The sequence below is a fragment of the Engraulis encrasicolus genome, chromosome 14 (assembly GCF_034702125.1).
Source record: "Engraulis encrasicolus isolate BLACKSEA-1 chromosome 14, IST_EnEncr_1.0, whole genome shotgun sequence".
Lineage (NCBI taxonomy): Eukaryota > Metazoa > Chordata > Actinopteri > Clupeiformes > Engraulidae > Engraulis > Engraulis encrasicolus.
Genome location: NC_085870.1, coordinates 695,476 through 710,292, shown reverse-complemented (window position 1 = coordinate 710,292; position 14,817 = coordinate 695,476). Strand labels below are relative to the sequence as shown.

General features: G+C 43.4%; 1 protein-coding gene across 2 annotated transcripts in view; it reads right to left on the bottom strand.

The window, feature by feature from the left end:
• Window positions 1–5,490: 5,490 nt before the first annotated feature.
• Window positions 5,491–14,817, bottom strand: part of LOC134461945 (histone-lysine N-methyltransferase PRDM9-like) — an 11,556-nt gene continuing 2,229 nt past the window's right edge. For both annotated transcript variants that reach the window (XM_063214768.1, XM_063214767.1), the window contains 5 exons: window positions 14,771–14,817; window positions 13,512–13,783; window positions 9,592–9,659; window positions 9,035–9,225; window positions 5,491–7,110 (listed from right to left, as the gene is read on the bottom strand). The exon at window positions 14,771–14,817 is cut by the window's right edge and continues 85 nt beyond it. In XM_063214768.1, coding sequence (XP_063070838.1) covers window positions 5,984–7,110; window positions 9,035–9,225; window positions 9,592–9,659; window positions 13,512–13,783; window positions 14,771–14,817 — 1,705 coding nt within the window. In that variant the 3' untranslated portion in view covers window positions 5,491–5,983. The remainder of the gene's footprint in view (window positions 7,111–9,034; window positions 9,226–9,591; window positions 9,660–13,511; window positions 13,784–14,770) is intronic.

Genomic DNA, 14,817 nt, shown 5'->3' with positions numbered 1-14,817 from the left:
CAGGGTCCTTTGCCGCCCCTTCCCAGTCTCTCTCCCCACTCGCTTCCTGTCATCACCTTCACTGTCCGGTCATAAATAAAGTAAAAAAACAAAACAAAAAAGACAAATAAATAAATAAAGTCCACCAGTAATTGAAACTTCAAAAAGAAGTTCAGTGACATACAATTAAAATCTTTTGCCTAAAATGACCTGGATGAATGACAATCTTCAATGAAAATCCAGTAATGAGATGCAGATTATGAAAGTCCATTGGGAAACTCCAACTCCAATTGTCATTGTGACACAGCACTGCACACAACAAAATTGCATTTATGTCTCACCCGTGCAAGGGGGTAGCCCTCAATGGCGCCCCTCAAAAATACTGAATCAAACAAAGATATCGCAAACCACGCCCACTCAATGCAAAAGCGTGTGCTCAAGTTGGGTCTCCTAAGGGGGCGTTGTCCCCTACTTCTTCTTCTCTTTTTGAGGTGTTTGCGCAAGACGTGCGCTACCGCCATCTACAGCGCTAAGGGGACTTCATTGATTCTCAACCTCAGGACTCCGAAGGTCTCCTAACCGAAGGTCTCCTAAAGGGGCGTTCACCCGACATAAAGTGGATACCGGAAAGGAAACAAAATGACGCTTCTTGGTTACATCCACTTTCTTTGACGGTACCAAAGATTCTCTGTTCTAAACGTCTCTGACGGTACCATTATCAGGGTACCTCAGTCATGGAGGAGGATGGGGGAGAGCACTGGTTGGTTACTCCCCTCACCAACATGGTGGGTCGGGAGTCGAACCAGCAACCTTTGGGCTACAAGTCTGCTACCCTAACCGCTTACCCATGACTGCCATTGAGAGTAAATAGAATGGAGGCCAAAATTCTATTTCATTGTTGAAGCCAAGTTGGAGCCAAGGTTGGACCCAAAAAGACCAAAAAATGGCCAAATCCCATTCATTCCTATGAGAGACATAAAACCCTGTATCTCCCTTAAATGCCACTCCAGGGGGATCATTTTTCGCTCAACTAGTAGGTCCCCTTGCTCTCCAACTTACCAGGGTGGTGATTTTTTGTGGCGATGTTTTATTTTAGAGAGATATTAAAAGTTAAATTGACCAATGAGCATCAGAACATGGTTTGATTGACCGTTAGAAGTCTTGTTGTTGTCCAATCAGCACCTGCGTTTGGCGTTGCTAAGGTGGAATGTAAGTTGGAATGTTCCCAAATCTGGCTTCAAAGCGTTGAATGGCAAATAGCGTTGATTTGGCGTCCATTCTATTTACTGTCAATGATGACTGCCCATAGTATGATTATGGTCAAATGTACACGACTAGTCAGAGAAGCTAATTAAGTAGCCTACCTTTGCTGTGAATAGTGTAAAGCTTGATAGCAGTGACTTTGTTGACAGTGGAGATGGGCTCTGCATCAAGGCAAGCCATACAGTACCCAGGGGGGTCACTCCTGTCACAGTGTACCCAGAGAGGAGGCAGTGGGACACCTGTCAACGTAAGCACGTTCTGGAACCAGGTCATTGTGTACCACGACAACAACTGTCTGTGGTAAGCACATGGGAAAATAAGAGCATGGTGATGGTAAATGCACAAGCCAATACAGAAGAAATTGAGACTATGGCCATAACAGTGATGATTATGGCCATCTAAGTTCTTTTAACAGAATGTAATGTTTTAAACATGACAAAGCCATACACCTTTTTAAGGTGCGTTTTAGGTTAACTTTGTGAATATAGTATTTATGTGTAATGCTATTCTACTGTAGTCCTAAATGTTACCTTGCCGTCTTCATTGGCAGTGGTTGAGGACCGATGTTCTTCTGTTCCTCACCAGGGGAAGGGGGGGGGGGGGGGGGGGGGGGGGGGGGGGGAGGGCGCAAGGTGCGTAAGGTGATGCAGACTATCAAATAAAATAATATGAAAATGCGCCTCATGAATTCGTATACCTGGGCTACATTTCCCAATAGCATTTGCCAATAGCCACCTAAACTCAAATACATGCCTGGTCTCTTTCGTGACTCAGACAAATACAATTCTGTGCTATTATTTGGTAGTCTATATTACGCTATGCAATTGTATATGTAATTTATCTTCATTTCACACGTTTAGTTATACTAGGCAGGCATAGAGTTCAGTAATTAGATAACATTTAGACAGGTTAGTGTCGTGTAGCTACAAATTTTAGCAATGCAGATTCTCACGAGATTTTTTGTACATGAAGCTATCAAAGTTCACAAGCCATTGTTTAGAAGAACCCTAGGAAAAATAAGCCGCTATACGTCAATGCTCATGATCGTACACCTTAAATATAAATAATAATATGATAAACGTACGATAAATACATTGCAATTCGGATGACAGCACATTTACGTCGTACTCACCCGCCATGTTGTCTTTAAATGTACACCATATCCGGGCGAATAGCCAATAAGCATCGGCGTACGTGTCTTAACCAATGATATACATTTGGGGTTATTGCCCATAGTTTGGGACTGCATCTTAACTCCCTANAGCAGTGTTTCCCAACCTTTTTCGTCTCATGTACCCCCCGAGCCTTTTTGTTGTGCCATGAGTACCCCCTAACTCATGTATTATTTCGCTTTTTCTATTCCAGTGTGACTATGCTCCATGCATTTCTTAGAATGACATTTTTCCAAGTACCCCCTGCAGTGTGCTCGCGTACCCCTAGTGGTACACGTACCCCTGGTTGGGAAACACTGCCCTAGAGCAGACGCCGAGCCACCTCAGTGGGCTCACTGCATTGTAGAATATTGGCGAGGCGTACATTATAACCATTAAGAAACAGTGTTATACACCAAGCAAGAGTTTTGCTTTTACACAACTGTTCAGAAAATTCCATGATATTCCATGACTATGCATGCAAAATGGTAAAATTCCTGGAAAAACTTTTATGAAATTCCATGATATTCCAGAAATTCCATGACCCGTGGGAACCCTGTGTAGATCTAGTGACCCACACTTCCCTCTTGATTATACCCCATAGATTACCATACCACGCTTTCCTGTTGAGTATACCCCATAGATTACCATACCACGCTTCCCTCTTGATTATACCCCATAGATTACCATACCACACTTCCCTCTTGAGTATACCCCATAGATTACCATACCACACTTCCCTCTTGATTATACCCCATAGATTACCATACCACACTTCCCTCTTGATTATACCCCATAGATTACCATACCACGCTTCCCTCTTGATTATACCACGCTTCCCTCTTGAGTATACCCCATAGATTACCATACCACGCTTCCCTCTTGATTATACCCCATAGATTACAGTGTTTCCCATACATTGAGAAAACCATGGCGGCCCGCCATAGTTTAAATTTGGCCGCCATAGTTTACGAAAATGAGAAAAAAAAAAAAAAAAAATTTACTTTTTTTTTTAAACGATATCCGTTTTTGTTTAAAAATGATTTGAATTACGATTTTGAATTTCCTTCGCATTTTCCTCCTGGAGTAAATACATCCTATAGACTCTGTATTGGTTAGATAAGTAGTCCCACAGTAACAGAATGAGGGGAAAGCATTAGGAAGTGACCGTAAGGGTATTACAGTTGATTCATGTGTGCACACATGTAACATCGGGTGAGTAACAGAACATGTGCGCAACGATGCGTTATGACACGCCGATATGCGAGGATCTTCGTCCAAATCGCTAGTCGCATGCATCATCGCTAACTGCGTTTACATCGCGTGCCGCGTGTAAGGGAAATGTTAGTTGTTGACATGTATGGAATTCACTTCAATTTGTGCTGTTTCTTGCTTCAGTTATGGACAAAACGATTGGCCAAACTCACAATAGAAAGCCTTTGCTGTGCTACTGCCCCAGAGAGCTGGAAAAAAAAACCTCAACTTCAAAAGTAGATCTTGGTTAAAAAAAGGTTGGGCGCCCCTGCTATAGAGAGAACCACAAGTGCTTGAAAGACAGGGATCAAAAGCCTAGTCAAGTTGTTGTAGTTAACTTGGGTTTGGGAGCAATATAAAAAACCTTCAGAGAAGGGACAGTTGGGATGAGTTTACTAACACTCCCTAGGCTTTGTTTTACAGTTGTAATGAGTTTGGTGACAGACCTTCATTGACACAGCAGAGGAGACATCGGGCTGCATATAGAAATTAATGTGTAATGAATGTGAATATAGACATAAATGTGTAATATGTTGTTCAGCCCTTTTAATGGGAGGAATTTGGAAAAAACTGGCCCTGTGACCAGCACCTCTCATGTAGAATGTGTACGCCTACAGATATGTGTGGGGGAAAAGGCATAGCCTACCCTCTAAGACCCTTTTTGTCTATGCGTTGACAATTTCACAGTGCTCTTACATTCTTATCTCTGCTCCTATTTTGTTTTATTATTGTTTCCCTGACCCCTGCATGAGGGACGAATGAAACTGTGTTGTAAACAGAAATTATCCACTGTACTGCATTTTTTGACAATGACAATGTACTACTATTATACAAGTCATGGGTAAAATCTTATGTAGCCTTATTTCTCAAAATATAAATGGCTGAAATATAGGCCCAGGCCTACAGTTTCTCCATGCACCAATGTCATACTGCAGTCATTGTTTTGCCGTTTTGCATTTACGCTGCAAGAATACAACCCCCCCACCCCCCCGAAAATGGCCTGCGTGAGAAGACACCCCCCCCCCCCCCCCCCCGGACAAAATAAACCCCGGCTGCCCCCATAGTTTCCAAAATTTCTGTGGGAAACACTGGATTACCATACCACGCTTCCCTCTTGATTATACCCCATAGATTACCATACCACGCTTCCCTCTTGATTATACCCCATTGATTACCATACCACGCTTCCCTCTTGATTATACCCCATAGATTACCATACCACGCTTCCCTCTTGATTATACCCCATTGATTACCATACCACGCTTCCCTCTTGATTATACCCCATAGATTACCATACCACACTTCCCTCTTGATTATACCCCATAGATTACCATACCACACTTCCCTCTTGATTATACCCCATAGATTACCATACCACACTTTGGTGCTTTAGTGTTATTGGTATTCTAACTCACCAGACATAACAGGTGGGGTTTTATTTCTGGTGAGTGACTGGACCTTCACCTATTCGTTGTAATGAACTACTGAAGCTACCAGTGGCTTGGGCTGCTTTGCATGGAGCTATGGCAGCTAGCTAGCTGCTTCGCGTGGGTAAGCTACTGCTGACCTCCCCTCTTTGGGGCACACTCATAGAGGTAGAACATTATGGGCACTACTACATGAAAACAACATTAGCATCTCATACTGTACATCCTGTCACGTTATTACATCACAGGTAGCTAAAGGATGAACTATGTGGGCAGGGTGATAATAGGTTGAGCCGTGCAACAGTAATAACACAGAAAGGAAGTATACAGCCTAAAACAGCAGAAATGAGCTTATGACACAGAAAGGAAGTTTGCAATACGCCTAAAATAGCAGAAATGAGCTACAATTAAAGCACTTCATACACTACTCCACGTTTTATTCAATTCTATTTGGTCTATTCACTTACACAAATAGATATTTAAGTCACCAATGTGACAAAATCTACTTTACAAGTCAATTTCACTTTTCATTTAGTGTGTGTAATTAAGTAAGTCATCTTTACTCTTATTTGGTGTTAACTGTTGACTATTGTGGTTTTCAATTAGATCATTTTACACCATCACCAAGTAAAAACTTAAACACATTCTTCACAATTACTCTTAAACTCACACATACATCAAATCATAATATTACAAATCAATTACTCTGACACACTCTCACATACATCAAATCACAATATTAATAAACATCTATTAAACGCTCAACAAAAGAGCCAGTTACCAAAGTCAGTTAAAATGGTCAGTTAAAAATGAGTTCCGGGTTGGTGAATATTTGAATGGCAGTCTTGTTTATTGGCATTCCTGCCCTGGTGGAAGCAACATCAAGGTCTTTATTCAGCAGGAGACTTATTAGGGCTCTTTACTGTGAGAACACTTGTGTGTCTTTAAACTACCAGACTGAGTGAAAGTCTCGCTACACTGACTGCAGTGATACGGCCTCTCTCCTGTGTGAGTGCGCTGGTGTCGTTTTAAACACCCCTCTGTGGTGAAACTCTTGCCACACTGAGTGCAGTGATGCGGCCTCTCTCCTGTGTGAGTGCGCTGGTGTTGTATTAAATGTCCCCCTGTAGTGAAACTCTTGCCACACTGAGTGCAGTGATACGGCCTCTCTCCTGTGTGAGTGCGCTGGTGTTGTATTAAATGTGCCTCTTGAGTGAAACTCTTGCCACACTGAGTGCAGTGATACGGCCTCTCTCCTGTGTGAGTGCGCTGGTGTCGTTTTAAACATACCCCTGTACCGAAACTCTTGCCACACTGAGTGCAGTGATACGGCCTCTCTCCTGTGTGAGTGCGCTGGTGTACTTTTAAATCCCCCTTTGTGGTGAAACTCTTGCCACACTGAGTGCAGTGATACGGCCTCTCTCCTGTGTGAGTGCGCTGGTGTGTTTTTAAATGTCCCACTGTAGTGAAACTCTTGCCACACTGAGTGCAGTGGTGTTTCTTCTCTCCTGTGTGAGTGCGCTGGTGTTGTGTTAAAGATCCCCCTGTAGTGAAACTCTTGCCACACTGAGTGCAGTGAAACGGCCTCTCTCCAGTGTGAGTGCGCTGGTGTGATTTTAAATTGTCCTTTCTATTGAAACTCTTGCCACACTGAGTGCAGTGATGCGGCGTCTCTCCTGTGTGAATGCGCTGGTGTACTTTTAGATGTGCCTCTCTATTGAAACTCTTGCCACACTGAGTGCAGTGGTGTTTCTTCTCTCCTGTGTGAGTGTTCTGCTGTCGTCTCTGCTCATGTGCTCCTTGCTGTTCTGAAGACGGCTGTGTGACTGGTCTGGACGCCCCAGTTGTGGTTTGCTGTGTGTGTTGGTTTCTGCCTCCGGAAGGTATGAAAGTCTCTGATCTGATCTCTCCAGACCTCAGCAGACGCACATACTCGTCTGGGTGACTTCTCTTGATGTGCTTGTGCAGGTAGATTTGAGCCGTGTAGGAGAACGGACACAGAGAACAGGAGAACACCTGAGATGCCACAGATACCTCTGGAGAGCAAACAGAAAGACAAAGACTTATTAAGACTCAAATTAATATCCCAGCAACTTTTAAACAATAATCACATTTCAATTTGTGTTGCTTTATAACAAACAAAACCACTGTAAAATACTGAAGCAAATTATGGAAATCATACACATACAACTATTTTTAATGTCCATGTCCCTGTAAAATAGTGTTTATACTTTGTCAAGTTATGTGACTGTATGTTTAGCTTTTCATGCAGAGCCTCTATTATAAACTTGTTAGTTTTTAATCACCAAAATGGTAATGGCCATGTCTTAATCTGTTAATGCTCATGACAATGTTGTTACCATGCTGTTTAGTTTATTACTCTCATGCCAATGTTGATATCACATTATACAGTTTACTACTCTGATAGCAATGTTGTCATCCAGTAGTTGAGCTTTTTCAGCAGACATTGAGTCGGATTGCCAGCGAATCCATCTGCATGAAAGGGTGACCGTCCAGAGATTGTGACTAAGGCTGTAACGATACACCCAACCCACGATTCGGTTTGTATCACGATATATGACCCACGGTTCGATATTCCCCACGATTTTATTATTTTTTTAAGGGAAAAAATAAGAAGAAAATAAATTATGGGCTATATTTATATATAGGCCTTTGCTTTCTTTTTGCATTTACCTGCCTACATTATTTTTTTAGGTCTACTAAATGATGTTGCAGATATAGGCCTACCACTGCAACCTGTTCCCCAGGTGTTGACATCAAAGCACAACACAGAGAAATAAGGGATATTAGTTCACCAAGGAAAAATAGGCTTATTACAAATAGGCTTAGATCATATCATGCTGAGATGCTGACCATGTGTGAGAGACAGAGATGGAGAGAGAAGGGTCAGGGTTCCAGTAGGCCTATAGGTAGCTTATAACAACTGTCTCACATTATCCAATTAATATTCAAACATTAACTGAAAACAACACTGGTAATATTTCGTCAGGAAACATGTTGTATTATGTACTTACAGAAATGCAACACTTAATTTTGATGTTTAATATTTTTGTAACTGTTTTGATCGTGCAGCAACGCGCACGCGCTTATACAAACAAAACTCGAAATGAACCTCAGTTATGTTCTCAGTATGCAACACGCACGTTGTCTTTTGTTTGGTTTTGTGATTTGACATTTTGAAATGGAGGCAGGCAGGCTTTCAATGTGGGGAGGATATAATGCTGCCTAATATCCACATCGACCTCAACGTTCGCCCGACTTCAGACACTCTTATGAGCGTATAGAGCTCTTTCAAAGCTCTTTCAAATTTGGGCAGGCGGAGCATCTCGCTCTCTCGCATTCTTTCTCTCTCTCCGCTCAACGTCTATCTCCACTCAACATACATCGGCGCATGCATGAATCAAAAACATCTTCACTCGTTTGATAAAGCCTTCTTGGTCTGTTGTTCATTTCTGTGCTTTACCTTCCGACGTTTGCCCAAGTTTTTTGTCTCGCGGTCGCGGAGGTTGCTCAGGCAATGAATAACAACCAATGCACGTGCTGCTGGTTGGACGGAACATTTTACAGGAGAGAGGGGTGAATGGAAGTGTTACTCGCTCATGTGCGCCCCATTTCTAATTGTCTTTGAGCGCATATACAAGCATTAAGCGCATATGCAAGCATTTGCCTGTATCCTGCTGTTTTCTAGACTGAGGGGTAACAACTTTAAAAGGGCGCATCGCGATTCTGCGAGGAAGGTTCGCGATAGGGGTTCGTGGGTCTGCGTACCGCGATCCCTCGGTTCGATGCAATATCGTTACAGCCTTAATTGTGACTCATTGATGTTAGTGACCTACCTCTGGCCCTGCTCGACCTCTCAGAGGTAGTCAAATGTGATACAGCACGTGATTGGCTAATCTTCAATGTTCTTTATCACGTGATTGTTTGATAGTGACCTACCTTTAGCGCTGCTCTTGACATCCCAGAGGTAGTCGAATGAGATGCCCAGCTCTTTGGCGTAGTCGTCTCCATACCAGACCAGCAGCTCTTCTCCAGCAATAATGGGCCGACAGCAGCGATACACAATCCCTCCTCTGTACTGAAACGCCACCAGATTCTGCTCCTCACCGTTACGAGCGCAATTCACATACCTGATAACAACAACCAACCACAGCTCACATACCAGCCAATCACAGTTCACATGACAAAATACGTGTGACTAGTGTTTTACAATATGTTTCCTACAGCTTACTGAATTAACATGAAAGGGAGAAAAAACTGTTATTAAAAAAACAATGCAGTGTTACTAATACTCTCTCTCTCACACACACAAACACATGCCTATTTAGCTGCCATTTATGCCATAATACATCATGAATAGCAACATACCATAGCTGGGATTGTGTTTAACCGCTTAATTAAATGTTCATAAAGAATTAATACAACAATTAATACAAATCCTACACAGTTGTGTAACGGCAGACCGAGAACTCCAAAGTGATGAAATTGGGTCTCACCTCATCCAATTGGAATGAGTTTCCTTCTTCGCATCTACGTACTCATCTGAATGGCGGCTCTTGTAAATCTGTGGCAACATTCACACACAAGCACGCACGCACGCGCGCACACACACACACACACACACACAAAACACATTTTGTGAGGTGTTTGCCTTTTTAAACATACAGTATGTCACGGAAGTGAGTAAACCCCTCACATTTTTGCAGATTTGTAAGTACTTTTGTCACAGGTGGGGGGTGCGCGTTTACAAGCGGCACCCCATCTTAACCAACGGCTACCCTGAGGAACGAGCTGAACACAACCAAGCAGACCAGGACAACGAGATGCATTATAAAGTCATATTTATTAATGAAAATAGCCCCATGACAGGGGTGAGTCCCAAGATCAGTCCAACCTCCCTCCCCACCTTAACCCCAAGTGAAGTCCATCATCACGGCCATCCGACATCCATCAAGGCCCGGAGTGAGGTTTCTCAGTCAAACCCGGGCAGTTCTGAAGCAGTGGTCAGGGGAGTCCAGATCTCTGAAGGGGTGCTGGAGGAGACGGCAAAAACGGTGACCAGTGGCTATGACAGCAACAGAGCTACTGATAATGGCTATGGTATACACACAGCTAGTGGGGGACCATTCTGTGATAGGCTACTTATTGATTCGGCACTGCACACCATTCAAATCACTGCAAGCGATGGTGAATTACACACAAAGTGAAATAACAGCACAAAGTGAATTAAGCATAGTCACCCATCATTATCTGTGTGTACCCGTTGGCAGCCGAAAGGCTGTTGTGGTCCCTTTGGGCGGAGAGACAGAGAGACAGAGAGAGAGAGAGAGAGAGAGAGAGAGAGAGCGAGAGAGACTCTTGCAGCAGGGAGGCACGACTTCCCAATTGGAAGGCCATGGGCCAGATGTGTAGTAGACACTTCTCCAGGGTGCGCATTCCACCCGTTTCTCTTCTCCAGGGTGCGCGTCCCACCCAGTTTTCTTCACCGTCGCAAACCGCCTGCGGCTCTGGTCGCGGACCTTCAATCGGCAGAATGCCACCACTGTTCTTCCAGATCACCGCCAGGTTGCACGGGCCCAGTTCCTTAGGATCGTATGTCTTCCCCTCTCCCACCTACCCATCTGGTTACCAATGTGGCGACCTCCTGCAGCTGCCGTCTCTCCGCAGCAGACGGCTCTCTGCCGTGGCTCTCTCCGTGGCGGCCGTCTCTCCACGCAGTTTCCCCCCCCTCCCCTATCTCCCAACACTTGGCTTCTAACTCCTTATGAATCAAACTCCAAACCCTGTGCACCAATCACAGTTCCCAAACTGGTCCACTTCTCACCTGCAGTCAGTCACATAATCAGGCCTTGGGCGAGTACACCTGCGTTGGGTAGAAACAATCAGAGCTGCCTCGTTTACGAGGCGTGGTCCTTCATTAAAATCTAATCAGCACCAAGGGTTTCCTTTTTTTTCTTTTCCCCCACAGATCATTGTCACCCCGTGACACTTTCATAAGACATCAAAGAAATTTCACTTCGACATGATGAATAGTAACCTGTTCACAACATATAACCACTTACACTCACATAAAATCAACATACATCCATTAAAGGGACACTGTATGAGATTTGTAGTTGTTTATTTCCAGAATTCATGCTGCCCATTCACTAATGTTACCTTTTTCATGAATACTTACCACCAGCATCACATTTTAAATCAAAATCAAAAGGGGGATCTTCTCCATGGTCTGCCATTTTGAAATGCCAAAAAAAAGCCATTTTTAGCTGCAAAAATGACTGCACTTGGACCATACTAGAAAATATTTGTTTATTACTTAGTAAACTTTCATGTAAAGATCAAATTTGGCAATCGGCAGCCCAGTTTCAATGAGCAGCATAGTTGCAGTGCCTTTTTTGACCATTTCCTGCACAGTGTGTCCCTTTAACGTTTAACGCGTACCTACAAAAGTGACTACACCCCAGGTTAAAATCCTGAGAAGGGGCTGTGTTGGCCCGAAACGTCACAAAATTAAAAGGGATTAAAAGGGAGGTCATTGGTGTGCGCTTCATCCTTGCCTTACATTGACCTTATACATTTTGAGTCCTCACCTGGTTAGACTCCTGACATGATGTTTAGTTTAGTTTGTGTGTGTGTGTTTGTGTGTGTGTGTACTCGTTATTTACTCTATATGAAAAAAAAAAACCTAACCCCTCTTTGCAACTGCACTTGTTGTTCTGTATATCTCCTGTGCACTTTGTATTTGCTTGTGATGTTGGCTTCATTATGTCCTCTTTTGAAAGTCGCTTTGGTTATAAAGCGTCTGCCAAATGCAATGTAATGTAATAATGTAATGTAATAGATGGGTGTGAGATTTGAATGAAGACTTTCATGATCTGCTTCAGTAGTTCAAGTCAAGTCAAGTCAAGTCAGCTTTTATTGTTGCTTTCTTCATAGGCACAAGTCATACAAGGAAAATGAAATTAAGTTTTCTCTCTATACCATGCCAGGACATACACATATGAAGAGTTCAGATGCAAAACCCCCTAACTCTCTCGTTGTTCTTTTGGTTTACATTCATGTACTTGATAATACATATAAATGGTTATATTATATAAATACAATTAAAAAATATACAACTTTGATAGCTTTGTATGAAATAAAAATGAATTAAGATTATTTTCTGAAAAGGCACTTAGGGGGTTTTGCATCTGAACTCTTCATAAACAGGACTGACATTTTACATTTTCCAGTGCATGTTGACTTGACATAATTCATCTTCCTACTGTTGATGACATTCATGCAGCCCGAAAACATGCCAGTCCCACTACCATGCTTAACTTGACAGATCGGACACTTTTTATTGTGAAACTCACTTGGTTACCACCACACATGCTTGACACCATAGAACTTGAAAGTGACGTCACTTCCCCCGATTTCATGGGACCTCAACGGCGTTTTTAGCCGAAAATCGTAGCATGTAATCCAATGGCGGTATTAAAATGATATTTCGATCCCCTTCGAGTTGTGCCACGAGCTCCATATATGTTGTTTATATTTTTGCTTAATTTTTCGTACGAACCCACAAACTTTTTTGAAAGCTGTGTTTCTTCACATTTTTTCATGTTGACAGCCTCGGAACAAAACATTGATACTTCTGCATGAATAATCTTTATCTAGCCTCTTAAACAGCATATTTGTAGCCCAGCACATATCATGACTGAGATCAGAAGATATTTACTCTCTACCATGTTGTTAGATGGTCAGCTTAGGTCCCGTGAAACGCGGAACTAAGGGGCGGGACTTTCGAGCTCTATCTAAAGCACATTTTGTGTACGTTCATGAAAATACCCCGATAATCTGTAAACATACTGTATTGTACATACTGCCTAATGTTTAGCAGACTATCCCATTTAAACACTGTATTGTACATACTGCCTAATGTTCGGCAGACTATCCCATGTAAACACTGTATTGTACATACTGCCTAATGTCTATCCCATCTCATTTCATCTCTCACTCTTGTGTGTGTGTGTGTGTGTGTGTCTCATCAGTATTCACTCTCTAGAAGTGTATGTGTGCGTGTCTCACCACCCAGGAGTATCCGCTCTCTAAGGTGTGTGTGTGTGTGTTTGTGTGTCTCTCTCTCACCGCCCAGGAGTATCCGCTCTCTAAGGTGTGTGTGTGGGTGTGTGTGTCTCACCACCCAGGAGTCTCCGCGCTCTATGATTGATAAGTGTGTGTGTGTGTGTGTGTGTGTGTGTGTGTGTGTGTGTGTGTGTGTGTGTGTGTGTGTGTGTGTGTGTGTGTGTGTGTGTGTTTGTGTGTGTGTGTGTGTGTGTGTGTGTGTGTCTCTCTCTCTCTCTCTCTCTCTCACCACCCAGGAGTATCCGCTCTCTAAGGTGTGTGTGTGTGTGTGTGTGTGTCTCTCTCTCACCACCCATGAGTATCCGCTCTCTATGGCCTGCTCCTTGTCCATGACTTGTCCCTCGTAGGGTCCAAAGTGAGTTCCTCTGGCTATCTCCTGGCCCCGGTTGAAGACCCCCAGTCCTGCGTTGGGGATGTGGGACTTGTTGACCTGCAGTCCAGGGGGCAGCGTGAGTCTGGCTCGGTCTGGGACCCCCACTGGTGCCGGGGTGTCAGGGATGAAGATGGGGGGGCCGTGGATCCAGCACTCCTCAATGAAGAAATCTTCACAATCCTCACAGACTGCACACAAGAATAAAGAAGATGCATCACTCTCAATGAAGAAGTCTCCACACTCATCAGTTTACAGACGAGAACAAACAAGATGCATCACTGTCTTGGACTGATTTTGACAGACACATTCAGGCTCTCAGTAGTGCTGAGCTCATTACTTGTTACCATACAAACAAATCCGGAGACATTGAGCGCTAAGCGCTGACATTGCGAGTTTACACTATTCGAAACGGAAGAGGAGAAAGTAGGCGGGAGAAGACGTGCAGATTGACATATCTCCGAAACGGTGAGAGGCACTTTTTTATAAGCTAGGACGCGCAAACTGTACAATAGCGCGAGCTCGGAAAATGTGTCAAACTGCACTTGTCTCGGAATCAGATCCCTCGGACATTGATATGCCCTATTATTAAATGCACACACGGTTCACCAGTGCTCCTCAACGTTTTCAAAACTAGTGCAACTGTGAGAAGGAAGGGACACCGCGACACACCTCTCTCTTCCTCTGAATAGATCTCGATTTGCACTCATGCGCCAGAGAGAGGGAGTCATATTTATCTCTCTAATCGCAAAAGTTCACAGACACCGGTGTTTCGTTACCAACTTTTTAGTAGTAACTCGTTAGGCCTACACTACTTTTATCAGAAAAAGTAGTTACATTACTGCAACCCAACACTGATAATTTACCTTTTAGGTACCCCTAAAATGGCCTATTTTCACCTTAAAATGTCAACCCCCCTTCCGCACCAACCACCCCTCTTGGTCGCTTCGCTCCCTCGCCCGCTACGCTATAATTTCATCCTAGCTAGAACCCTGAGTATGGGTGTGTGTGTGTGTTTGTCTTACAGAAGTAGTTCTCATCTTTAGGTTCTTCCTCCTCTTTGTAGCTAATTCTGGACTTATTGTATATGTGTGTGTGTGTGTGTGTGTGTGTGTGTGTGTGTGTGTGTGTGTGTGTGTGTGTGTGTGTGTGTGTGCGCATGTCCGTGTGTGTCTTACAGAAGTAGTCTTCATCTTTGGGTTCCTCCTCCTCAATGTAACTGATT